A 27026-nucleotide genomic window follows, 5' to 3' on the forward strand; every position below is an offset into this window, starting at 1 on the left:
GTAAAAAAGAACTTTCTCCGATTAGTTTTAAATGTGCCCCATGCTAACTTCATGGAGTGCCCCCTAGTCTTTCTACCTTCCGAAAGAGTAAATAACCGATTCACATCTACCCGTTCTAGACCTCTCATGATTTTAAACACCTCTATCATATCCCCCCTCAGTCGTCTCTTCTCCAAGCTGAAAAGTCCTAACCTCTTTAGTCTTTCCTCATAGGGGAGTTGTTCCATTCCCCTTATTTTGGTAGCCCTTCTCTGTACCTTCTCCATCGCAATTATATCTTTTTTGAGATGCGGCGATCAGAATTGTACACAGTATTCAAGGTGCGGTCTCACCATGGAGCCATACAGAGTTGGAGCCAGTGTGAGGATTTCTCTTTCGACCCTGTGTCCTCTGGAGTATACTGTGAATAGAAGTAAATTTTAAATGCTCCTTCTAAGGGACACTGGGCTCTTTTCTTTGATCGAGCAAAGTGATTATAGAAGCAAGTGTGTCACTCAGTCGGGACAGTGCGTCGCCAAACAAAATGGCCTGAAAAGATGAAACCCGCCACATACCAGTGCTGCAGCCTATCCATTTGTTGTGGTGGTGTATAGTGTGGGTTAATTGAGTTAAATGAGTTTCTGATTTCTTCTGTTTCCAAGTGCCATGGCTGTGGATTCCTTCACTGCTGTTGCTGCTGACGTGAAGGTGGGCAGATTTTCGCTTTCGAAAGGTAAGACATTCTCTTCATGTCCTGTAAGGTGAAACTTATTACAAAACTGGGAAGAGAGTCTGAATATTGTAACTGCACTCTGGCTGATTTATACCGCTCTTAAACTGACTAGTGGGCAAGTCAGGGACTCATCCTGTTCATACCCCCAGATTAGTCCAGACAAGTGGGTTTTGCATCCCTACCCAGCAGATGGAGGCAGAGAATAAAAGCTTTTCAGGCACAGCCACCTGCAGTCCCTCAGTATTTCTCTGCCTCCAGCAGATGATAAAGCAGATGATAAAGGTGCAAAACTGCAGTCTGACAAAAAAAAAGATAGGAGAAAAAAGAGGAAGAAGATCTAGAAGACGTGCTCCCCGAGGTGTTAGGCATCCTTGTTGGACATCCCTCAGGTTCAGCCGGACAAACGGAGCATTGGGGATTCCTAAAATGCTTTAGCCTGCAGCACCCAGGGGACTGAAAGCCAGGGGTCATGTTTCCCTTAGTCTGCCTGAAGCCTTCTTGCCCTTGCAGAGGCTGGAATCGTGTCTGGCGAGAGAGGGACGCACTGTAAGAAGCATCCAGCTCCCAGGGTGTCCTGGGATTCCCCTCCCGTGCTGTCTCCAGCAGTTCACTTGGGGCTAAGGGATCATTTCATTTCATTTTTCATTTATTAAAATTTATTAATCGCCTAACACTAAAAGGAGCAGGAAGAGGAGCCTGAACAGTCCTCGGCAGGTGACGGCAGCAGTGGTGGAGGATTTCTCTACGGAAGGAATTTGTTTAGCTCTTGCTCAAAGTCTGTCTGGCCAAAGGAGGAGCAGGAGGTAAGCGGCATCTAGGCCTGACACCTCAGGAGACCTTGAAGAGATCTAAGGTACCTTCGGTCAGAGGGTCGGGGGTCTGCTCTGCCGGCTGGGCCTGGACTTTGCGGCGGGAGATGACAGGTCTATGGATTTGGATGTTTCTGATGACCCGCACAATGATCTGGGTGATGATCTGTGGGAAGATCCAGGGAACAGACCCGTGGATGTCGACCCAGATGATAACAAAGATGGAAATGATCCTGAGGAGGTCCCAGTCACAGAAGGGGGATGACCCTTGAGTGGTCCACCTGTTCTGCCAAGAGAGATTGAGACTGCTTAAGCCCCAGGTTCTGGAAGTGCAGGGAATTAAATTTATCTAGGAGGAATCTGATAATGGAGTAGATCCGCTCCTGGATGATCTTCAGGGTCTGCCAAAGGCCTTCCATTGCCAAAGAAGTTGGTGAGCTGGGAATGGGATACTTCAGAGGCAGGCCTCAAAATAGCCAGGGCACTGGCAAAGCTATTTCTTTTGATGGAGGATACTTTTGGAGCTGTTGGTTTTATCCAAGATGGATGCTTCGATGTTGGCGGTGACCAAGAAGATGACCATTCTGGTGGGGGAATTGGCCGCACCGAAGGTTGCCCAGGATAGAAAGTTGGAAATTTTATTTTATTTATTTATTGATTTTTATATACAGTCATTTGGAGGGAACCATCACAACTGTTTACATAAGTAAAAGAGAACAATAGTGATTACATAAATATATAAAAGGCAATAAATAAAATCAGAGATAAAAATAAAAACAAATTAATAGAGCTAATAAATAGATAAAAATATAAATCAAAACGTACTAAAAAGGAACACTTAAAATTAGAAGAATCAATAAATTTAGTTAACAGAAAAGAAGAGGATGTTTGAACTCTCAGCTCTAAGTTTTCGAGTGGTGATCTGTGGTAACCTTATGCAAAGAGCCTGTCCTCATTGGGTGCAGAAGGCACAAGATATGGGTGCCATCCCGATAGCCAGTTCCAGAGAGGCTGCCCGGTTGGAAGTCGAGTAGTCTGTGGCAGATGCGCTGTATGATTTGGTCTGGACGTCTGCCCAAAGCATGGTCTCAGCGTAATTGGTTAGTGGATGGTTGGTCCAAGTCACAGCTGTGTAATCTTCCATTTAAAGGAAAACTGTTTGGGGAAAGGTTGGAGCAGTCGATGAAGCATTTGGGGGAATCAAAGAGATGAGCGGCACGAAAACCTTCCCTTCACATTCATGCTTCAGAGATATGAGGAGATTCTTCTTAACAAGGCTACTTCGTTAGCAGGGAAGCAGAGCTCAGGAAGGCAGCAGTCTTTTTGTGGTGACGTGGAAACAACTTGAGATAGCTCCATTCAGGAGGCCAGAGGAGCTAAATCCTCACAATGAGATCAGGTTGGTCCACTCTTCTGTGGAGGCAGTTGCAGGGAGACTAGCGCTCTCTTTTTTTTTTTTTTATGAGGGGTGGATCAAGACTACTTAAGAGTCGGCTACGGTATGCTTTAGAATTTTCTCGACCGCTCTCAGATGCCTTCATAGTGTCCCATTGTGCCTTCCATGTCAAACGGGAGGTGATTCGGGATACATTGTAGCGGCTACAAAGGTTAGACGCAATTGTGTTGGGGCCGCTGGAAGGACAAGGAAGATATTCTGTTTACTTCGTGATGCCAAAAAAGGAGGGCACTTTTTGTCCAATTCTGGATTTCCAGAAGGTCAATGTGGCACTGCTTGTGCTGCATTTCCATATGGAGACTTTGAGGATGGTAGTAGCAGTGGTATGCAAAGGAGACTTTCTCACATCCTTAGATTTAACAGAAGTGTATCTCCACATTCCCATATGTTCACATCATCAGAGTTTTCTACAGTTTGTGGTGTTAGGGCAGCAGTTCCAGTTTCGAGCCCTTTCAGGTTAGCGACAGCACCGCAAATGTTCACAAAGGTGATGGTTGTGGTGGTAGCCGCTCTGAGAGAGGGGATTTTGGTCCACTCTTATCTGGATGACTGGCTCATTTGGGTGCAGTTGGTCAATTCGGCGGGCCATGGAGATGTTGCAAACGCTGGGCTGGATAATAAATCTAGCGAGCAGTCACCTAGTTCCATCCCAGTCATTGAAATACCTGGGAGCGAGGTTAGATACCCATCTTGGCAAAGTTGTTTTTTTACCTCAGAGAGAATTATGACGCTGCAGGCACAGGTGGTTCGGTTAGTGGTGCCCAGTGCCTGGGATTATTTGCAGATCCTGGGTTCTATGGCATCTATGCTGGAACATGTGCCATGGGCGTTTGCGCTCATGTGTCCTCTAGAGAAGGTGCTTTTCTCCAGATGGAATCCACTATCAGAGGAGTTTCATCGCTCCTTGCCACTACATGGAGACTCCACATCCAGTCTTTCATGGTGGCTGTCACACCACAATTTGGAAAGAGGGGTGGAGCAGGAGACTCCGGGCTAGTAGTGGTAACCACCGATGCCATCCTCAAGGGCTGGAGGGTGGTCTGACAAGGTTGATGGCCCAAGGTCTTTGGTCTCCAATAGAAGTGTCCTGGTCTATCAATCAATTGGAAATAAGGGCAATGCTCAGAGTGTTGTGTTATTTCCTGCAACAGGTGTGCGGTCAGATGGTAAGAATGTTCTTGGACAATGTGACGATGGTGGCCTGTATCAATCGCCAGGGCAGGATGAAGAGTCACACGGTGGCTCAAGAGACTCGGGTGCTGTTTGCGTGGGCAGAGCAGTTTCTGGCTGGGCTAGCTGTATCTCACATAGCTGGGATAGACAATGTGCAGGTAGATTACCTTAGCAGGCCCTGACCCTCATTCAGTCCAAGTGGGACAGTCCACAGCTGGGTCTGATGGCTTTGGGAAGCAATGCCAAGGTGGCACGGTTCTTCAGCTGCAGGTGGGAGGTCGATTCAGAAGAAATAAATGTGCTGGTTCAGCCATGGCCATTAGAAATCCTGTTGTATGTGTTCCCGCAGTGGACTCTTGTTGGTCGAATGTTGTGGTGCATAGGGAAACACCCAGGAAGGGTGGCTCTCGTGTCGCCAGAGTGGCCGCGTTTATCTGTGGTTTGTGGATCTCGTTCAATTCACAATAGACGGTCCTATCAGGTTGGCTCACCTGTCAGGGTTACGGTGGCAAGGGCCCATATTCTCAGAGCGGGTATATTGCTTTTGTTTCGCGGCCTGGTTTTTGAAGGGCTACTCGAAGTCGGCTATCACTACTTTACTTCAGGCTAGGAGACCATCCACTTTGCTTGCTTACGTTCGAGTGTGGAGAATATTTGAGGCTTCGTGCTTGGAGGAATGCCTAGATATGTTGCAGGTGAATAGTCCTCAGATACTGGCCTTTTTGAAACGGGGATTGGAGAAGGCCTTGGCCTACAACTCGCTACAAGTGCAGATAGTGGCATTAGCTTGTTTTCGAGGTAAGGTACATAGAAAGCCATTGGCCTCCCATCCAGATGTTGTGCAATTTCTGAAGGGGGCAAAGCATTTGTGTCCTCCAGTTCGTAGGATCTGTCCGTCCTGGATCCTTAATTTGGTTCTGAGAGTACTTTGTGGCCCTCCCTTTTAGCCTTTACAAAGGACATCTTTAAAGGATCTCAGCTATGTTTCTGGTTGCAATTTGTTCGGCCAGATGGATTTTGGAGTGGCAGGCGTTGTCATGTTGAGAGCCTTTCTTGTGAATAACAGACAACGATGTGTCACTGCGTACAGTGCCTTCATTTGTGCTGAACAACGTTGCCGCATTCCAAATTAACCAGTTGGTGGAACTTCTTGTGTTTCTGAATTTGTCGTCTGAAATATTTATTTTTATTTATTTAAATCTTTTCTATACCGACATTCATGAACAGTATCATATCACATCGGTTTACAGGTAACGAGAGGGTATAACTTAACAGATCATTTAACGAGAGGCAAAGTTACAATAAACAGGGTGAGATGAACTTGGGGGCTAAGATAGCCGGAAGCAAAGGACAGAAGAGTTAAATAAAAAATAAATGCATAACAATCTGTAGTTAGGCAGGGCGCTTAGCCGAGTAATAGCGAAGTCTGACTAGGTGGCATTTGCAAGGTTTAGAAAGTTAAGGGAAGGCTTGAAGGAATAGCATACATGGGGTTTTTATTTGTTGGATGTGCATCGGACTCTGTCACGGTATATTAAAGTCACTAAAAGTGTTTGACGTTCAGATTTACCCCCAGACTTTCGCCAGGAACAATGCCCGCTTACCTTTAGAAAGAAACTGAAGACCTGGTTATTCATACAAGCCTTTCCTTAATATCCTGCGACACAAATACGGACTACTGATGCAGTTATCGTGCAAAACTTGCTGTAATAACGTTTAATTTTCTTTCCCTTCCCCGACCCCAAGTTACTTCCCCCCCCCCCCCACCTCCTCCCTGATAGCCCTGTCCTTCCTTAATATCCGAGCTAAGTGCAGAGTTTATGTTCGAAGTTAGCTATACTCTTTTAGAGGTTTTACTGTACTTATCTTGATTACCACTTGATATGTTATGTTCTACTTTATTATCTATTACTTATATGTAATTTTTTCCTAAATTTGGTTCGAAGATACTTGTTGTTTGTAACTTTTTCCAAGGTTTGGTTCGATGTAAACCGGTGTGATAAGAATCTTCGTCTTGAACGTCGGTATAATAAAAAGATGTAAATAAATCATTTGTTTGTTCTTTTCAGTGGCGCAAAGAAAGGAAACAAAGCTTCTAAGGCAACCGGTGCATGATGGTGAAAGGAGACTTTTTTTTCAGCCTGTGTAATGGACAGATGGCCCCAGAGGGTTTGCGGGTCCACTTTTTGAGGGCGCAGGCTACCTCTTGGGCGGAGTGTCGGTTGGTATCTCCACAGGCGATCTGTAGGGCAGTGACATGGTCCTTGCTTCACTTTTACCAAGCCTTACAGATTAATGTTTGAGCTCCAGAGGAGGCTGTGTTTGGGGAGAGGGTGTAAGGAGCAGTTCTTTCAGGTTCCCGCCCAGTATAGGGGAGTTTGGGTTCTTCTCACTTGTCTGGACTGATCTGGGGTACGAACAGGAAAGGAAAATTGGTTCTTACCTGCTAATTTTCGTTCTTGGAATACCACAGATCAGTCCAGAATCCCATCCCCTGATTTTCGAAAGACCGTTGTTGATTCGGTATGTGTGTATTGCAGAAGGTATGGATTGTATATATAGGTTGACGTTTTCAGTTTTACCCTGGATTTGAGAGCTCCCAGTTCAGGGGGAGCCCTCAAAGTGCCTGAAAAGTGCCTGAAAAGTGCCTGAAAAGTTTTTATTCTCTGCCTCCATCTGCTGGTAGGGATGCAAAACCTACTTGTCTAGACTGATCTGTGGTATTCCAGGAATGAAAATTAGCAGGTAAGAATAAATTTTCCTATAAGCCAATCCTGATTCTAGAATACATGCATCGGGGGCACCCTCACTGGTTGAGCTCTGCTGATTCAGCTAATTTTAAAACAAAACTTCATGATGGCTGTATTTAAGTACCAAATAGTGGGGTTTTATTTTTATCATTTCCAGTTTTATTTATGATTTGATTATATTTTGTGTTGTACACCGCCCTGTAGCGTCCTCAGTAGAGGCAGTTTACAAATTTGGAAATAACTTCCATTTAATAATAACAATTCTGCCTCCATAAGCAGCCACTTCCTTGGACAGGAATCCCCAAGTTGTCATTAATGGGAGGTGACTGTTCTTTTAGGTAAAACGGCTTGTCGTGCTGCCAAAACGTTCAGGGGCTGAGTGGAAGGAAGGGGGGAGGGTGGGGGCAGATAGTTGGAGGCCTGACATAGGCGCCAGTGAGGGAATTCCTTTGGTAGACTCTGGCATATATTCAGTAAAGGACCCGGCATTGAAATCTCGCTCTCAGGCCCCTCATGCAGAGCTGAAATCCCTTGTGAGCTGGCTTCAGTTTATTTGACCTGGTGTAAGGTAAGTCTGCAATGTTAAGATGCTCCTGGTTCCTTTACAGAGGGAGATGTCAGAACAGGTTCCCCCGTGCTGCACCTAATGATTTTACAGACCTATAGATGTTGAGGGAAAATCCAGTTACAAACTCTTTTTTTTTTTTCTTTCTTTATGGCGTTGCAGGCACGTATCTTTGATAATTTGATATCCTCCTAATGCATGTTTGTTTTAGGTCTTATAGGAAAGATTGTCAATTTTAAGAAGATGAGCCTGTCCAAACTGCAGGGCCCTCATGCAGATGTAACCAGCTATGAAGATTATTTCTATCACAGCTTGAATCACAAGAGTCCTCAAGTAAGACCTCAGTCTTGAAAACACAGCAACGAGCAGGAATATAAAAAACTGAGATGCTGGCTGATGTGTGCTGATAGTCCGGTGTTTGCGCCACATATCCCAGAAAGCCCTTCGAAACCTAGTGGCCATATCCTGAACAAGTGATCAGATTCAGTAACCAGAATCAGTTTTTATGGCTCCCTTGGATTATGTAGCCTCTGATCTGGTGACGGAAACCTTCAAAGACTTGATGCTGCATAATGATTGGCCACCATTTTTCATTTCTATTAGCTCAGGGCTTCCCAAACCTGTCTAGGGGACCCCACAGCCAGTCCGGTTTTCAGGATATCTACAGTGAATATGCTTGAGATGTTTGTATATGCTGGCTCTTCAGTGTACACAGATTTCTCTCATGCATATTTATTGTGGATATCCTGAAAACCTGACTGGATGTGGGGACCCCAGGACAGGTTTGGGAAGCCTTGTTAGCTGTTTGATCGCTGGATTTCATGTGCTGCTCCCATCCATCTTTCTCTCTCACCCATGCTATCATTTTAAGGAGAGAGGCTGCATACAGTGAAACTCTGATGCGAGCTGGATATGAAGGAGCAAAGAGGTTCGGCAGGATGATTCCCTGATGATAAGGAGAGAGTTTGTGCAGGGGAGATAAAAAATAGCATTTTAAAGAAACCTAGTAATGCTATTAGCTTAACTCCATCTAATAATCTTAAGAAAATTGTTTGCCACGGACTGATTTGGACTGTGTTGTTTCCCCTGCAGGTGGGAGATCTGCGGGTCTCCTTCTTCTATGCGGGTCTAAGTGGAGATTCATCACCCCTGGGCACTCCAGATGTGGTAACTCTTTGACTTTCTTGGCATTGAAATGGCTGTTGTGGTGCAAATTTCATCTGTTCATTTGTAAAGGTTTTTTTGCCCTGCTGAAACTAATGTATTTCTTTAAGATAAATAATTTATCTTGGGAGCATTTTCAGAGCATAGAACAGAATTCATTTTGCTTGAGTCAGAAGAAATGGCAGCAGATAAATGTAGTGTTAAAAAAAAAAATCTAAAAACATGGTTTTTTAAAAAGGCTTTTGAAGGATCTGATTAATTGGCTATCAACTATTAAGGCAAGGAAGCTAAATAGATTTCTGATTGAGGCATGCACCTTTTTATCTGTTTTATTTACTTATGATTTATCTTATAATTATCTACCTTATAAATGGCCTGTGACCGACGGCCCGCAAATGCGCAGTAGAGCGCAGCTCTACTGCGCATGTGCGGGCAAGGATGTCGATCAGAAAAAAAAAATGGCGGTGGGGCCGCAGGAGCGGGAGGAGAAGCAGCGGCGCCGCGCGCGCAGTGCCGCTGCTTCTCCTCCCCAGATCTGCCGGCAGATCTCGGGGGGGGAGGGGGTCACTCCCGCGCCCCCCCCCACCGAGATCTGCCGGCAGATCTCGGGGGGGGGGGTGTCACTCCCGCCCCCCCCCCCGAGATCTGCCGGCAGGAGCGGGAGGAGTTAATGGAGCCGGGTGAGGGTTGCGGGAAGTCGCGCTTACGGCGCCGGGAGGAAATGGAGGGGGGTGAAGGGAGGGAGGGAGGGAGAGGGGGACTGAGTGAGTGGGAGGGAGAGGGGGACTGAGTGGGAGGGAGGGAGAGGGGGACTGAGTGAGTGGGAGGGAGAGGGGGACTGAGTGAGTGGGAGGGAGAGGGGGACTGAGTGAGTGGGAGGGAGGGAGGGAGAGGGGGACTGAGTGAGTGGGAGGGAGGGAGAGGGGGGGGGACTGAGTGGGAGGGAGTGAGGGAGAGGGGGGACTGAGTGAGAGGAGAGGAGTGGGTGGGGGAGGGGGGTGGTGAAGAGTGAGGGGAGAGAGAATGAGGGGGGAGGTGAGAGACAGAGGGATGTAGCCCGTTTTAACGGGCTTTACGGCTTGTTGGTTTTATATTTTATATCATTTTCTTAATGTTTTGAAATGTTTTTACTTTGTCATGATATATGTTGAAAATTTAATTTATGATTTTGTTATTTTATTTTTATTTTACTTATTGTAAACTGTTATGATTAGTCACAGAATGATGGTATACAAAAGCAATAAATAAATAAATAAAGTAGTTGTTTCAAAAGTTCTTTTAAGGAAAAGAAAAAGATGCTCGAAATCCAGTCTGGAATTACTACTTACTACTTTGATCTCCACAAGCTTACTTTTAATAAACTTAAGAGTTAGATTTTCCTCTAGGAGTGGTGCATGCTGGATAATGATGTTCTGGTACCTGCATGTGTTTTCTGCTAGTGTTCTTGAGGCTGGAGCCTTTTGTAAGTGGGGGATGCAGCTAACGCCGCTCTGCTTGATTCAGCAGCTGCAGTGAACAAAACAGGGCACTCAAACCTTCTTCCCTTTGCTTGTGCAAGGTCAGCGTGATTGCTCGCCTGAGTCATGATCAACTGGTTTCTTACCAGACCAATTCTGGAGATACTCTGGAGATCCTGTACTTTGGGGCTTTCTCTCCCGAGGTAAGCAATGCCCCAGGCTGCCATGATACTTCAGTCAGATTTTAAAGAGAACTTTCTTGCCAGGCATTTTTTTTTCCTTAGTCTCTGGGGTGTGTGCATTTCTACCTGAGCTTTAGAGACTGCCAGGGCCACTTCTTCAAGTGAGACTTGACCTGTGTGGCCTGGAAAATTCACGAGTAGCAGCATCTTTGGTTGACTCCTGGGTTACTCCAATGAAAGGTGTTGCAACCTTTTCCAGGACCAGAATTCTGCATCTCGATTGAATAAGACAGACAGTTACCAGTCTAGGAGCTATCGGCATAATCTACAAGGCCAAGGAAAGAAAATTTTAAGGAAAGTACAGTGGAGCAAGTGACTGGCTGCAAGGCAGGAAGTAGTGTTCCTATTCATACCCAGATCAGTCCAGACTCCTGGAGTTTGCATCCCTACCTGGAGATGGAGGCAAACGAGTTTTACTGACACTGTGCATAACCTAGTGTGCCACCCGCAGTCCCCTAGTGGTTCTCTTCTCCAGTAGATGATGTAAAACCTGTAGGCTGGAGCGTTGGAAAAATATGAAGGAAGAAAAGATTGTTGGATCCTTCCAAAGGGCTGTGAGGTCCTGATGGGGCCATCCTACCTTCTTTGAGGTAGACGAGAAGGGGGGTTGGTGACCCTTCTGTACCTCAATCCTAGAATCCATGGGGTAGAAACCTTGTGGTCCAGATCCTTCATCTCTCATGAGGTAGCCTTGGGACCTGCCAATAGTTCTGTACTATCAGCCCAGAGGAGCAGGGAAGTATACATTTTATTTCCTATAGCCAGGGTTAGGTTATTGGTGAATGTATAGTTTCTTAGCGCTCAGACAGATGAATTCAGAATCGGTGGGTTATTCACCTCTGCCAGTAGATATAGACGGAGCAAAGCTGTCATCACAGTGTGTATATATATACTTCTGCATTGACATCAGCCCGCCAGTATTCTCCATCTCCAGCAGATGGTGGATGTGCATCTCTCTACATTGAAATCGTCAGCTCAGTGTGCTGTGGCGATCAAAAAAAACCATACAGAATATTAGGAAGGGAATGGCAAATAAAATGGAGGATGTCATAATGCCTCTGATTTGCTCCATGAGACCACACCTTGAATACTGTGTGCAGTTCTGGTCACCGCATCTCAAAAAGGATATAGCTGCACTGGAGAAAGTGCAGAGAAAGGTGACCAAAATGATAATGATAAGGGGCATGGAATGACTGCCATATGAGGAAAGGCTAAAGAAGTTAGGGCTGTTCAATTTGGAGAAGAGATGACTGAGGGGGGGATATGATAGAAGTTACAAAATAATGAAAGGACATGAGCAAGTTAATGTAAATCGGTTATTTACTTTCTCAGATAATAGAAGGACCAGGGGGCACTCCATGAAGTTAGCAAGTAGCTCATTTAAAACAAATCAAAGAAAATTCTTTTTCACTCAGCAGAGGATGTGGTTACAGCAGTTAGTGTAACTGGGTTTAAAAAAGGTTTGGATAAGTTCCTAGAGGAAAAAAATCCATAAACTGCTATTACGGTAATGAATAAGCATCAGTAGCTTGTGATCTATCTAATGTTTGGGTACTTGCCAGGTTCTTGTAGCCTGGTTTGGCCTCTGTTGGAAACAGGATACTGGGCTTGATGGACCCTTGGTCTGACCCAGTATGGCATATCTTATTATCTTATGTTATATTCTTATGTACTGGGGATTGCTTCAAGTTTTAGAAGGAGAAAGAAGAAGGAAATTTAATTCGCCCCGCTCTCCCGTGGTGATACCAAATGGTCCCAGTTGAGAATTCCTGAGGTGATTTCTGGGGTCCCTCAGAGGAGTGCCTTGGTCGGTAGCTGGTTTTCAGCCGGCGTAGACTTGGCAGTTGAAACACCTGAAAGGCAGCGGGTGCAGGAAGCCAAGCGCAGCGGTGAAAGTATATGCCCTCTCCCCCTCGCAGATGGAGACCGATTCTGTTCTTGGCCGGGATGGACCGAGCTCAAGTAAAAATAAATAAATAAATAAATAAATAATAATGTTGTTGTTGTAAGCAGAGAGTGAGTTTTGTGTAGAGCTCCCCTCTCCTTTGTTCTCTGTGCTCAGTGTGCATATCCAACATGCCTTCCCACTTCTGTGGGAGTTGGGGGACGTAGGCAGCTGGCGGGTTGAGCGTCTCTTTGGCCTACATCCCGCTCTCAGGCTTCTCTCTTGTTTGCCGTCTGGTAGGCTGTGGCGGCATTCACACACTTTTTCCTTGATCATTAGGCTGCCCTCTTCAGTTCCGTTGGATTGTGCGAGTGCTTCCAATAGCGAGCTTAATCGGATGCCTAGCTGGATGTTTTGTTGGACGGCCAGTTGGTTGGGAGCGTCCATATGTGCGCCTAATTTTGTACATAAGAAATTGCCATGCTGGGTCAGACCAAGGGTCCATCAAGCCCAGCCTCCTGTATCCAACAGAGGCCAAACCAGGCCACAAGAACCTGGCAATTACCCAAACACTAAGTACGCACTTATATCTGCACCCAAGCGGTGCAGCATTGGTGCTCTTCGATTTACGGTGTGGAGTCCCAAAATTTTTGGATGCCTATATTTTGGAAGCTTGGTGCTCGCTTTGGCAGCACATATACTAAATTTTGGACGCCTAGATTTTTTTGTGGCGGCTTCAACTGAACACACACTTTTCAGATGCTTGTTCAGCATACTGATAGACAGATGGCGCTTATGACAAGAAATCTAAGTGCCTTACCCTCTGTGCTGCTTGTCATATTCAGGCGTTTCAGCCGGGCGTTCCCTATAATTGAGCCAGCGTTGCTTGGTGGCTCAGGAGGAATTGCCTACCTCTGATTTTACTAAACCCAGTTGTTTCCAGCCTGGTGTAGGACTGGAAAAAGAGATGCCAGAAAAGTTGCATAACTTGGACCTCCCCTAACTGGTTTGTCAGCGGGGGATGGTAGTTCAGTGTGTTCAGAATAGGTGCCCCTGGTTTTGGCACGGATCCCTCTGCCTTCTTCAGGCGCAGTCCTCTGTCCCAACCTTTATTATCTGATCTGGGTCGTAGGCGGTGAAACTCCGCACGCGTGTTGCGGGTAAGCTTTGGAGCATGCCTGGATCAGCTGACGGTCTTTCCGATGAGGATCCTGATGGCATGAGTGATGAAACCGATCATTTTTCCCTGAAGGATGGAAATTCCTCTGAGATTGGAACAGTTTAGAACTATGTTGCAGGTCTTTCATAAAGATGAGTTTCCGGCCCTGATTCCCAGACATTGAGGATGGTGGGATTGAATCAGTGTCTGAGCCGAAGAAAGATCTCACATTATGGAAGCCATTCAAAAATTAATTGATCTTGAGTGGGGCGCCCCGAAGCTAATTTCAAAGTGGGACGGGTCTTGGCAGGCCTGTACCCCCTGTACCCGGCTGTGTGAGAGCAATTATGTTTTCCAAAGATGGAAGCACTTGTGTGTGTGTGTTGTCACCAAGCAGACGACTATTCTCGCAGTAGGAGGAATGGCCTTAAAGGATGCTCACAGTGGGAGAATTGAGGCTATCCTTAAGCAGGCCTTTGAAGCGATAGCAATGAGTTTGCAGACAGCTTCCTGTTGTTCCCTGGTTGCTCGCTCTTGCTTATTGCTTTCCCAGGAAGTCGCTAGACCTTGGGCAGTGTTAGAACCAGCAGCTGCCTTTTTTGGCAGCTGCAGACTGTGATTGGTCCACACCTCAGTCACAGGAGTGACTTCGGTGATAGCTGCTAGGCGTCAGCTATGGCTGAGAAATAGGTCAGCCAATGCAACCTCAGTGTGTAACCTTATGAAGTTGCCTTTTAAAGGTTCCCTCTTGTTTGGGAGTGAACTGGAGGAGATGGCCAATAAGTGGGCATCTCCGGTTTCTTGATTACCAGAGGATGAGAAACAGGTGCCATGAGCCTTCAGTACGAGGGGTCACACAAGGGAATTCATTTGTTTTCGACCCTACAGAGGAGCAACTTTTCAGACTACTCTGCTTTTGGGTAGATCCCAGTCCTTCATCTCAGACCACCCAGAGAAAGGTGCAAGCTCCGGGAGTGGATGTCTTGTCACCACCTTAAACTCAATGTGGCCAAAGCGGAGTTACTTATCTTCCGCTCCCCTCTTCCTCCTTTCTCTGTTTCTGTGGATAACACGGTTGTCTTCCCTGTCCCATCACTTTGTAACCTTTGAGTCCTCTTCTCTACGCATACCCAAAACACTGCTAAAACATGTTGTTTTCTTTCTTTATAACACACTACCAGAACTCTTATCCATTCTCTCATCTCCTTTCTCTTAGACCAGTGGTTCTCAACCCTGTCCTGGGGACCCCCCCAGCCAGTCGGGTTTTCAGGATATCCACAATGAATATGCATGAGAGAAAATTTGCATGTTATGGAGGCAGTGTATGCAAATTTTCTCTCATGCATATTCATTGTGGATATCCTGAAAACCCGACTGGCTGGGGGGGTCCCCAGGACAGGATTGAGAACCACTGTCTTAGACTATTGTAACCTGCTCCTCACAGGTCTCCCAGCAAGCCATCTTTCTCTATTGCAATCTGTCCTAAATTCAGCTGCACAACTTATCTTTTGCCAGTCGCTAGACTCACATAACTCCTCTTCTGAAGTCACTGCATTGGCTCCCTATCTGCTCCCGCATACAGTTCAAGCTCTTCTTTCTCACCCACAAATGCCTTCATTCTGCAATATCTCACTACCTCTCCTTGCTTATCTCTTTCTACACCTCTTTTTGTGCACGCCGCTCGTCATATGTCACTTCTATCCATGCCCTTCTCTACTACCGTGTTTCCCCGAAAATAAGACAGCGTCTTACTTTCTTTTTACCCCCAAAAGTCCCACTATGTCTTACTTTCAGGGTATGTCTTATATTGGAAAAAAAGTCGAATTTGGTTTTAACGGTGTAGCTCTTCCTTTTACCACTGGAACCGGAAGCGCTCATGTCTAGGGGCAAAAATATAGCGTACGGTAAAAGCACTGCTTATGGTTCCATATCACAGTCTCCCATAGGGTTACAGCCTCATACAGTATCCCAAACAGGGATAGTATATGTGTTATGCGAACAGGGGACATAGGCAATATACTATAGGTGTTATGTGAACAACAGGGGGCAATATTACCCCCTGCTATGCACACAGGACACAGAACAAGTACTGTATGGCGGTATCTCACCGCTGCAACAGCTACCGTACCTCTCTATCCTGTGTCTTCGCAGACAGCGCGATATCAGTGCGGGAGATCGCGCGGGGCACATCCAATGAGAGCTGCCGGAGACACATGACGCTATGTCTCTGACAGCTCTCATTGGCTGTGCCCATGTGACCTCCTGCTCTGCTACACAATTCAATGAAGCCGGCGCCACCGTCCTCCTCCGCGCTATGCCGTGGCTACCTTTTACTTTACTACGTCTTACTTTCGGGGGATGTGTTACATTAGCCTACCCCCCTAAAATTCCCACTACGTCTTACTATCAGGGGTGTCTTACTATCGGGGAAACACGGTACTATCAATTCCAGATTCTCTGCTGTCCAACTGGCTGTGACGTGTTCTTGGAATAGTCTTCCTGAACTGGTGCGTTATGCTCCCTTCTTGCCATGTTTAAATCCCATCTAAAGATCCACCTTTTTGAAACCACTTTTAAATCTTATGCCTGACTGTCTGCTTTTAGTCTTGACTAACTTTTTCTTTTCACCAAGTCTCTTGTCCTATATGTTTGTTTTATTAGATTGTAAGCTCTATTGAGCAGGGGACTGTCTTTTTTTATATTTGTACAGTGTGTCGTGTAGTGCTATAGAAATGTTTAGTAGTAATAGTAGTAGTAGCTTCCCAATGAAAGTGTGCCAACCTTCCTCTGGGTTTTTATTGGAGGTGGGTCGAGATCACAACAGATCAGTGGGTTCTGGAAGTGATACGAGAAGACTATATGCTGGAGTATATATATATATATATATATATATATATTGTGTCTCCTTCAACTCTCTGCAGAAGAGATAAGCACTGGAATGTACATTGAGACTTCTCAGCCTGCGGGCTGTGGTTCCCATACTCACTTCTCAAAAAATAAAATAATAATAATACGAGCCACTATTACATTTATTTCATTGTGTCCAAGATGGAGGGATCTTTTCGGCCCATTCTGGATCTCTAAGGCGTCAAATATCATTTATGTGCAACTCATTTTTGCATGGTAACTTTGCGCTCAGTGATAATGGTAGTACAGCTGGGGGAGTTTACTGAAGTCTCTGGTTCTGTCTGAGGCATACCTACATATACCCTTTCAACTAGAGCACCAGCGTTTTCTGTGTTTCGCGTTTTTGGGATGCGAAACACAGAAAACAAAAGGTAGTGCTTGGTAGTTTCAAGCACAACCTTTTGGTTTGGCCACCGCCCTGAGGACTTTTTCCAAGGTTATGGTGGTGGTGGCGGGTTTGAGAAAAACATGGGATCCTGGTATACCTGTATTTAGACGACTGACTGCTTTGGACCAGGAGTCTTGCAACAAGGTGATCTTGTTGCAGAAGCTAGGTTGGGTCATGAACCTAACCAAGAGCAATCTTCAGCCAACACAGTCACTGGAGTATCTTGGAGTTCAGTATGACTCGAAAAAGAGGGCAGGGTGTCCCCTGCTGGAGAGCCATATTCAGAAGCTGGTGGCACAGGTGTGGATATTGACAAACACGAATCGACCAACAGTATAGTCCTTTCTTCAGATGCTCGGATCGATGGTGGCCAACATGGAGGTAGTGCCAAGGGTGAGGGTGCATTTACGTCCTCTTCAGTGCACTTTGCTGGCTCGTGGGAGCTAGTCTCAAGATTATTTGATTTTGCTTCTCCTGCCGATAGAGGTCTGCTCTCAACTACAGTGGTGGTTCAAAATGGATCATCTAAGGAAAGACATTTCCCTAAGACCACCAGACTGGCTAGTACTCTCGACAGATGTGAACCTCCAGAGTTGGGGTACTCATTGTCAGGAACTGACAGCGCAAGGGCGCTGGAATGCAGAAGGGTTTCTTTGGAACATCTATTGGCTGGAAGCCCATGTGGTTCACCTGGCATGCTTGCAGTTCAGAGACAGATCGCAGAGTTGAGAGGTCCAGATAATGTTGGACAATGCAAAGACAATGGCGTACATCAATTGGTAAGAAGGAGCCAAGAGCCAGCAAGTGTCGATGGAATGTGCGGAAGTGCATCTTTAGGATATCTCAGCCTCACACATTGCAGGAAAAGACAATGTGAGAGTAGATTTTCTCAGCAGACAGGATAATGGGAATTGTCAACAAGGCATTTTAGCTAGTAGTGGATCACATTGCGAAGATTCCTTGATTCTTCAGTCACAGGCATTGATGCCCTCATGCTGGAGTGGCCCTCATGCCTTTCCCCAGAGGCCCATGTTGGGCAGAGTGATTCGGAAGACTGAGAGTCACGGGTGGATGGTGCTTCTGGTGGCACCAGGTTGGTCCAGAAGGCCATAGTATACAGACTTACGAAGATGCCTGGTGCTCTCTTCCCTCCGTTTTTTCGGTACTCTAGGATTTACTGCGACAGGGACCTCTTCTTCACAAAGATGCGACTCTATATTGTCTTACGGTATAGTCCTGGCGAGGACTTAGTTGCTGAAGCATGGATATTCTCCTGTGATTATCATCTTGCTATGAGCAAGAAAGTTCTCTACTTCCTTAGCATTTGTAAGGGTTAGGCGAGTGTTTTGAGGCTTGGTGTGAAGATTGAGGGGGTTCTTCCTCGCTCGGTTCAGATCCCGCTTAATTTGGAGTTCTTCCACATGAATAGTGGGCCTTTTTGGCTCGCCCAGTTGTGGCCTGTTTCTTGAAAGGAGTGAAGCTTCTTCGTCCTCCTTTCTGGTTTCCAGTGTCTTTGTGGATGTTTAGCAGGCCCTACTTTCTGACTGATGCATAACCTTCCTCGAAGTTAGTGACCTTGAAAAAGGTGTTCTTGTGGCAGTTTATTCAGCGCATCCAGGATCTGAGCTACAGGCCTTATCTTGCCAGGAGCTGTTTCTATGAGTGACTCTGGGGGTGATTTCAGCTGTGTGCTGCTGTTCCTTCCTTTTTAACCAAAGGTGGTCTCGGATTTTCACTTGAATCAGGCTCTCCCCTTTGTGCACCCCTTCGTGCAAACCTTTATGTATATATAAAAATTTATTTTTATGTTTCCTTTGTTAACTAAGCTGTTTCATTGTATTCGACTAAGGAATTTTTTCCTGCTTTTTCTGTTTCACTGTAAACCGGCATGATTTGCATTTAATGCAAGAATGTCGGTATATAAAAGTTAAAAATAAATAAATATTTTCCCTGCCATTTCTGGACAAGGCGAGAGATGTGGAGGAGTATCACCTATTGTGTCCTTTGGATATAGAAAGGCATAGCTTGCAATATTTAGAGGCGTCTGAACCTCTCAGAAATCCGACCAGCAGTTTGTTCTCCTGGTGGGAGTAACCAGGAAGAACTGGCGTTGTGAGCTGCAATAGCCCGCTGAATTAAGGAGGTAGTCACGGCTGTGTCTCTGGATGCTGAGCAGCCGTTCCCTAGTAAGGTTAGGATTCATTCCACTGGGGCTCAGGCAGTGTCATGGGCGGAGGTTAGTTTCTTGTTTCCCGTCAAACATCTGCTGAGCTGCAGTATAGTCCTCCTTACACACCTTTTCCAGGCATTGTCATCTGGATGTGCAGGCCCAGGAGGACACAGCCTTTGCACATGTGGTTTTGACTGGATCGCGAGCAGTCTCCCACCCTATTTGGGAGTAGCTTGGGTACTGGTTCTGGATTCATCTGAATGCTAAGAAATGAGAAATTACTACTTATCTGATAATTTCCTTTTCTTTAGGACAGATGAATCCAGTTTTCCACCTTTGGCTGCTGAATCATTGTGCTATGGTCTTCCTGCGTGGCTATGTGTTCCAGGCAGTACTGGTAAGTGTCAATCCAGTCCCTAGATTAATGTTGAAGTTATTACACTTTTTATTTGAGTTCAGTGTTTTCCTGTTGGCTGAGTGCTGGAATGTTTATCTGTTAATAATCAAGTTCTGTTAGTTTGTTCACAGTTGGCTTTTGCAGAGAATACTGGCAGGAGTATATATACTGTGATGTCAGTTTGCTCTGTCTCCATCTGCTGGTAGAGGTCCATAACTCATTGGGTCTGGATTCATCTGTCTGACCTAAAGAAAAGGAAATTATCAGGTAAGTAGTAATTTCTCCTTGTTTTGAAAAAAAAAAAAATGAAGTAAGTTTTGGTCACAGTGGGACTCTCCAGGTCCTACCCTGTTTAAGAAAGCTTAGGTACATCCCAGGAGTCTGGACTGATCTGGTTATGAACAGGAAGGAAAATTTGGTTCTTACCTGCTAATTTTTGTTCCTGAAATACCGCAAATCATTCCAGAGATTTACCCATTAAAGGGGGGAGGGAGAGTCTGCCGCTCACACTGTGGGTTTGCATATAGTGCAGGTATTGGAGATTTTCAAGGCTGTTTACTCATGGTATTTTTTGGGAAACACATTTTTCCATTTGTTGCTACTTCACCTTCCTCCTGCTCGTAGGAGAGAGGTGTTTGCATTTAGGATTCTTATAGTTGCTGTCATCTTGGCTTGGGTACAAGTCAATACTGAAGGACTGCAGGTGGCACACTAGGTTATGTACAGTGTCAGTAAAACTGTCTCTGACTCCATCTGCTGACAGGGATGCAAAACCCAGAAGTCTGGTCTGATCTGTGGTATTACAGGAACGAAAATTAGCAGGTAAGAACCAATTTTCCTTTCTGACTTGCTTCCAGGTTTCTAAGAGGCATATCTCATCGCTCCCTTACACTGCATAGCACAGGAACCATTGATTTCAGATCAGAGTAGTGAAACAAGCCATGACAGGACACTGGTGCTCACTGTAGGTCGGTCCCTGTGGTACCCATTAGCCAGTCTGTTTTTCAGCATATCCACGATGAATATGCAAGAGGTTTACAGTTGACAGTGCATGCGAATCCTGTCTCATGCATATTCATTGTGGATATCCTGAAAACCAGACTGGCTAGGGAGACCTTCAGGGTCCGGCTTGAGAAACAGTGCCTTAGGTCTTGTAATGTCAGTGGAGTCTTAGTCCAGTGTTGTAACTATTGGAGCATATGGTCTCTCCCAGAGCCGTAGCTATAGCCTGGTCACAACTCCCAGAAGGGACACCTACATTACTGCTCTGCAGCACAAAGGGGTTGGATTAGAGTGCAGAATAGCTCTTCTTTGGTTTGTTCTGCTCCATTTACTCCAAAATTTCACCCTCCCTTCCTGTTCCCTGTGAGAGGATAGTAGAGACAGGATTAGGGAGCAGTGTGGCGTTTTTCTTCTCTGCTGCCTGTTCTAGACTCTGCCTCACCGCCAGCCCCTTTTCTGCCTTGCAGGTAGGGGTGGGACTGGAGCAGGCAGCAGAGGGCTGTTCCCTGCTGAGTGAGAATCCTTGCACAAGCCCTGTGCACTTATAGTTAGAGAAGGGGAGGAAGCTGGGAGGAAAGGGAAGAGAGAAAATGTGAGAGAGAGAAAATGTGAGAGAGAGAAAATGTGTGAGAGAGAGAAAGTTAAATAAAAAAAATAAATAAATAAATAGTGGGGATTGGAGGAGGAAAAAGTTGTGCGCACAAAACTCCTCCTCTTACTACTACTTAACATTTCTATAGCGCTACACGACATAGCGCTAAACATCCACAGTGCAAATGTTTCCAGGTTTGACTTTACAGAGAGGTGGGGGAAGGGAGTAGAGGAGAGGGTTTGCTCTTTGAAAGTACATAGAACCACCATGAGCTGCAAATGTGCCTGGCAAGGTCTTCTGAAGTTGGGGAGGTGCTGATCTCATTCATAAAAAGAAAAAGATTGGATTAGAAAACCACCCAGCCGTGAAGGAGATGCTTAGAGCTGACAAGACATGCTGGACTTGTGGCAAACTGAGAAATGTACTGAAAAGTTTAGAAAGTGGGGTCAGCCAGGTGTGCGAGCCTGTTGTGCAGAGGGCTTTAGCTAACCGGACCCATAAGCCTGAAGTAAAGTTGTTACTGTGTGAGTCTGGCAGGCTTCCTACAAAGGTTGCAACTGTGTTTTTGGCCGGGTTTTGTGGTGCATCACAGTGTGCTTTGTAGTAGAGGGAGATTGCTTTGCTGTTAAGGAAATCTAGACCCTAATTAGTTTAATATTCATAAATCATATAATTCAGTAGAAACAAATAAGGCTTGACATTATGATTTGAAAGGCACAATACCAGTTTCATTAATCGGTTGGATAGAGGCTAGGGATCTCATCCATACACACCAAAGGGTCACACTTGTGACAACTTTATAGGTTATAAATAATAGTGTGATGTTTTAAGTTAAAGAAAACCACATATTTAACAAAGTCTCCCAGCTCATGAATTTGTGTTCAGGGTGAGGGTGCACGTTTTCACTTGGCAATAGGTGCCAAAGTGCTTGCCTATAGCTCTGTTCCTTCCCTTCCCCCTCCCCTCCAGAGAGCTGACCCTGCATCCTGTGCCTGTGTTTCAGGAGCTCTTTCAGAGAGAACACCAGAGTAACAGCATGAAGACCTGGGCTCTCCGAGCAGGAGGCTGGCTAATGATGTTTGTTGGCATCAGTCTCGTGATCAAGATCTTTCATACTTTGGGTAAGTCCTTCACCGGCCATGCCTACGTTGCGGATATTGTATTCAGTTACTAGCAGAGAACATGCAACTGAAATGCTTTTGGCTGCATCCGAAGCACTGGCTGGGTCACAGGAGGGCGCTGGTTTCTTAGTGACATGTTGGTGGTACTACTCACAATATGGTACTGCAGGAGTTTGGCCAGTTGTCCAGAGCCAATAACGGTTGGACTAGATGGTGATCGTTGGGGGCATCATGTGGTCTTAGCCTGGCCCAGCGTCTGCACTGTCCAAAGATGTTTCTGTGTCATGAAATCAAGAAATGTGTCCAGTGACATCCTATTTGAACACAGCCAAAGAAACTGTATTTTCCACTGTGTAAATTGCTGATGTCTATGTGCTCATATTACGTGCATTGTCAGCAAATGGTCTTATTGCAGTCAAGTGTATTATTGCTGCTGTTTCAGACATTTCACCTTTGGTGTGCCTGACAGCTTTCCCTCAAAGGTGTGTGGGAGATCAGTCACCTTTTCCCCCTCCCTGTCAGGTAGTTTACATGGCCAGCAGTTCCCACAGACTACGGTGCACCACATGGTTTAAACAGCAGGCAGCTGGGCTGCACCTGCTGGGAGAGAGGAAAGTGTCCTGTGCACCTTACAGGGAATATTGTTGTTGTCTGAGCTGCACGATGGCTTCCAAAGGCAAAACAGTGTTGCAATTAATCATGTATCTATGCAAATACGTTTTATCCAGGAGTTTGCTTTATTTTTCTTTCAGTGGACTGGCTTCCTATTGTTCGAGACCTGGTCAAGCTTGGGCTAAAAGTATTTGCTGTCTGCATGGCAACCTCCCTGTCCCTTCTAACTGTAGCGGTTGGCTGGATGTTCTACCGTCCCCTCTGGGCTCTGCTCCTTGTGGTCCTTGCTATGGTTCCGATCTTGCTCGCCAAATTCCGGGTGCCACCAAAGAAGCGCCATTGAAGACTGATTTTTGCATTCAGACCCAAGCTCACCTGCTGGGGGCCACTTGGGTCTAGAAATTCTTCCACAAGTGCCATGTCCCATCAGGAGATTGGGAGTTGCAGAATCAAAAGGACTGGTGTAAGATTATATTTCTTTTTTTCCCGTGAATAGCTTTCCTTCCACAAAAATGTAAACTCTGGTGTGTGGCATATTGGGAATTCAGAAGACAAGAGTTGCAGCCTGTGCTTTTGAAAACGGGGTCCTGTGGCCATGTTGACTGGGGAACCATAAAGTTTAAAAAAAAAAAAAAAAAGGTCAAACACTTTGCTAAGCCAAGTGGGGCCCAACTGGATTTTGATAAATCAGCCATAATTACTTGTGTTAAAAAGGGTTTTGTTGAAGTAATTCAGAAGTGAACATAACTACAGAATGTCAACAGCAAGATTCTGTAGTTGAACAGCACTTTGTGTGCTGGTAGGAAGGCCAGACTCTGTTTCAGGCACCTTATTTAAGGATGGAGTAACCTAGCAACTCCCAGCTACAGACATCTTGCCAACATATAGGGCCTTATTTGAGTTTTTTCCTCTGGGCACAAAATAGAGGAGATCTTTTTAGAGTAAGGCCCTTAGCACTGTTTTGTCTGGATTTTATCTTCCACTTGTTTGCATTCAGATTCTGCTTGCTTTACACTTTGGGTTCAGCCTAGGTATGTTGTAGAGTCTTGGATTTTTCAAATCCGGCACCATGGTGGTTTTACTTCTAATTCCAGCCTCTGCGAGTGTGGTAAATGCGCCTTCTGCTGAAATGTATTTCTCCTGGTCATTTGCTTTCTGATAATTTAATTATACTTAGCTCTGTGTTCTGAATATGAGAAATTTAAGTAGACCAACTAAAAATGAGCACGTTGTGCCCCTGGACAGGAAAATTTTGTCTGTTTTTAAGACTGAGTTCGGCTATAGACCTCGAGGCCAAACAGATCTGGTTTCCTGGTAAGCAGACTCTGCAAATTAACCTGGTTCTTGGCCTAAATGTTACATGCATATGTTTCACTTGAAAATCGAGTCAGTGTGGGCAAGATCCCTGATATAGTATGGACCTTTTCATTAAAGCTTTTTTCCCCCACTAGGTATAGAACATAAGAATCGGTGCCGTCAACTTCTTATGTTCTGTCTGTAATAGTAGCAAATGGGAAAGGGGAGAGTTGGGGGTAAATGCATCAATTGAAAAAGTTCTCCAAGCGGTGGCATTTTTACATACCTATAGCATTCTTCCACACTCCATATACTGTACACTTGACTTCTGCTGGCTGGCTAGGCTGTCTTTATTGTGCTGGACTGGTGTGAGAAGCCGAACACAGTGCAAGTGAGAGATCAGGCACCCGGGCAGATCTCCTCATCCTTCGCAGATTTTAAGCGCTGTATGGACTCTTTGAAAGTGACACCAAAAGTGACTACATTTCAGCAGAATAAATGGTAGCGATCTGCAGACCCATGGGCACCTCCCAAAATACGTTGGACCGATTTTCTAAAGCATCTGTGCATGTGATGTGGTTCTAAGCATGTAAACGAGATTTTTGAAAATTGCACCTGGGACTGTGCAGGTAAAAGTACGTGCAGACGAGATCTCGCATGTGCTTCTATGTGTACTTGAAAGAGGTATGCTGGGGGTGAGTTAGGGAAGGGAAATCTTTTGATTTTAGAAGCATGCACATAGATGTTCATGTGCACCTTTACACCGGCTTTCAAACAGGCATACATGTGCACCTATGTCTCACAGTTTTCCGCGCACACCTGCTAATTTTCACAGTGGACTTGTGTGCATAAGTTTGCTTTGAAAATTCAGGCTGAAGCGTGCATTACTTTCTATACATGGACTTCAGCTCAACATATCTTTCTTATTATGTTGGCCCTAAACTTATGGTACTTGGCCTGTGAGGCTGCATTTAAGACTAGCAGTCCCACGTGCTTGCTTCTAGATGGATGGGATTAGCAAACTGTGATCAGTCTGCCAAATGAAATTTTTGCCTTCCCCTGGTAAAGTGATGTCATGAAGTTCAGTGTCTCTCTCTCTGGCCAGAACTGAACATTTTTGTTCACTAGGGACTTGTATTCATCTACTTTTGCTCTTCCTCTGTTCAACAAAATTGTAGAGAGAGCCACTTTATTCAGTGTTCAGTACTGATAAGTGTTTTGTTTCTTGTGGTAAACTATTGAGACTTTTTGTTATAGTTCTGCAAATATAAAAGGGAAGGGTGTGAAAAAAAATTGCTTGAACATTTATAGATTTTTAAAAAGCTCCGTGGAAGCTCTATTAAGCTTTATTATCCAAAATAATTTTTGATTACAAATGTTTTTCACATTCAGAGCAGCATTCTGCTATAACTATCACAAAAGATAATCATAATACATGTTTCAAGGAGAAAATAATGAAAATGGTCTTTTTGCAAGTGTTCGGGTGCTGAGGCTGTGCCCAGACAGCCCTCCTCGAGGCCTCCCTGGAGCGTGGGCTGTCCAGTGAAGCACCCTTTACCCCCTTAAAGAAAAAACAAAGAACGTACTTTGACATTGGCTTCTCAGAGTGCGTTAACAATAGGAAGCTTGGGCAAAGCATTTCCATACAACCAGCTCTTGCATCAAGTCATGGAGAAGTACTCTTTTTAAATCCATTTTGGGGGATGTTATTTTGAGCTGCTTTTATCCTAGAAGCTGGAACTGCTGATTTTTTTTTAAGCATCAACCTTTGCTTACATATTTGTGTCCCATGAGGTAAATTTTGGGCCGTGTGTGTGTGTGGCGGGCAGTTGCTATTTCATCCCTGGTACCAGCAGGGTCTAGAAAACGGAACCAGAATTGGAGCTGTCGCAGAAAACGATACCTACGCTTTTCAGCCTGAAACTCAGCATTTTATAACACAGTACAGTGGTGGGGAAACTCTTCTGCCCTGGCCAGCTAAGACTGGCATGGTGCTTTAACTGTAGTTTAAAAAAAAAAAAAAAAAAAAAAAGCTATGTGGGGGGGGGGGGGTGGGATGGACAAGGTTTTATTGACATGAGCTGTGCAAAACTGGTTTACAGTGCTTACACTGCTAAAGGACAGATGTGAAAGATTCCCCTGCAGAGCCACCAGCAATCTGTCACCTTTAAATTCCTAGTTTTGTATGAATGAAAGGTGGTTTGTTTTTTTTTATAGCACAGATCTGCTTGTAAAATGTCTATTACAAATGTGGTTTCTTGTGTATTTTTTTATTTTGAATACAGATACAGCAAAATAAAGCAATTTGATAGAACCAATGCCATATGACTATTTTTCTATGTAAAATAGTGAAGTTTTCAAAATTGTTTATATAGTTTTTGCAAATACAAAGCTGCCTTTCTGTTCCCATTGGCTTCTCTGCCTCCTCTTTTACTTCACCAGATTCTGCCTGGGCTCAAAGGGAAAGTGCTTGCCAGATTTTTTTGTTTTGGTTTTTTTTTTAATTGGACCATATCTTTTATTGGAGATCAATTAACAAACAGAATGGGCAGAATCATGCAAATCACATGTAATAAAAACAAAGTTTTACACAATCTTCCAAGTAAAATAACGATAACACAATGCTGAAGGTAGTTCTGGTAGATGAAAGAATGCATTGGCTAGTGGATTTTTAACCAATAGGTTCAAAGTATCTTTCTACTTTCTTCCAACTATTACATCACATTCATACAATCCCACTCTCACAACCATGCATTCAAATCAAAGAAAAGAAAATTGTGGTTATGGTTAAATGCCAAATCAAACCAAGATTTACAACATACGTAAAGCTTTTGACCATAATAAGAAAACATTTTTTTTGTTTAATCAGGGCAGCTAAAATTATGCAGATGGAATTGTTCTAGAGTGGCATAATTTCTCATTTCCTGTCTCCAAATATCCAGACTAGGTAGCCTGTCGTCATTCCATGTCAGTAAAAGGATTTTCTTTGCCAATGTTAAGGCAATGCACAGCAATTTAGCACCCCCTGCCGGTAATTTCACAGAATCATCAAAAAGGTAAAGATACAACCATTTGCCAGACCTGTAATAACTGCTTTAAGAAAGTAAATATATTGGTCCAGAAAACAATGTATTCGGAGCAGTCGGTAAACATATGACACAGATCACAC

General features: G+C 44.9%; 1 protein-coding gene across 1 annotated transcript in view; it reads left to right on the forward strand.

The window, feature by feature from the left end:
- Positions 1-26171, forward strand: part of TMEM43 (transmembrane protein 43) — a 37032-nt gene extending 10861 nt beyond the window's left edge. The window contains exons 7-12 of the mRNA XM_029601376.1: positions 642-712; positions 7677-7798; positions 8558-8632; positions 10188-10289; positions 21832-21949; positions 22702-26171. Of these exons, the coding sequence (XP_029457236.1) occupies positions 642-712; positions 7677-7798; positions 8558-8632; positions 10188-10289; positions 21832-21949; positions 22702-22904 (691 nt within the window). The 3' untranslated portion in view covers positions 22905-26171. The remainder of the gene's footprint in view (positions 1-641; positions 713-7676; positions 7799-8557; positions 8633-10187; positions 10290-21831; positions 21950-22701) is intronic.
- The last annotated feature ends 855 nt before the right edge of the window (positions 26172-27026 follow it).

Source organism: Rhinatrema bivittatum, chromosome 4 (genome assembly GCF_901001135.1).
Source record: "Rhinatrema bivittatum chromosome 4, aRhiBiv1.1, whole genome shotgun sequence".
In the NCBI taxonomy this organism is placed as follows: Eukaryota; Metazoa; Chordata; class Amphibia; order Gymnophiona; family Rhinatrematidae; genus Rhinatrema; species Rhinatrema bivittatum.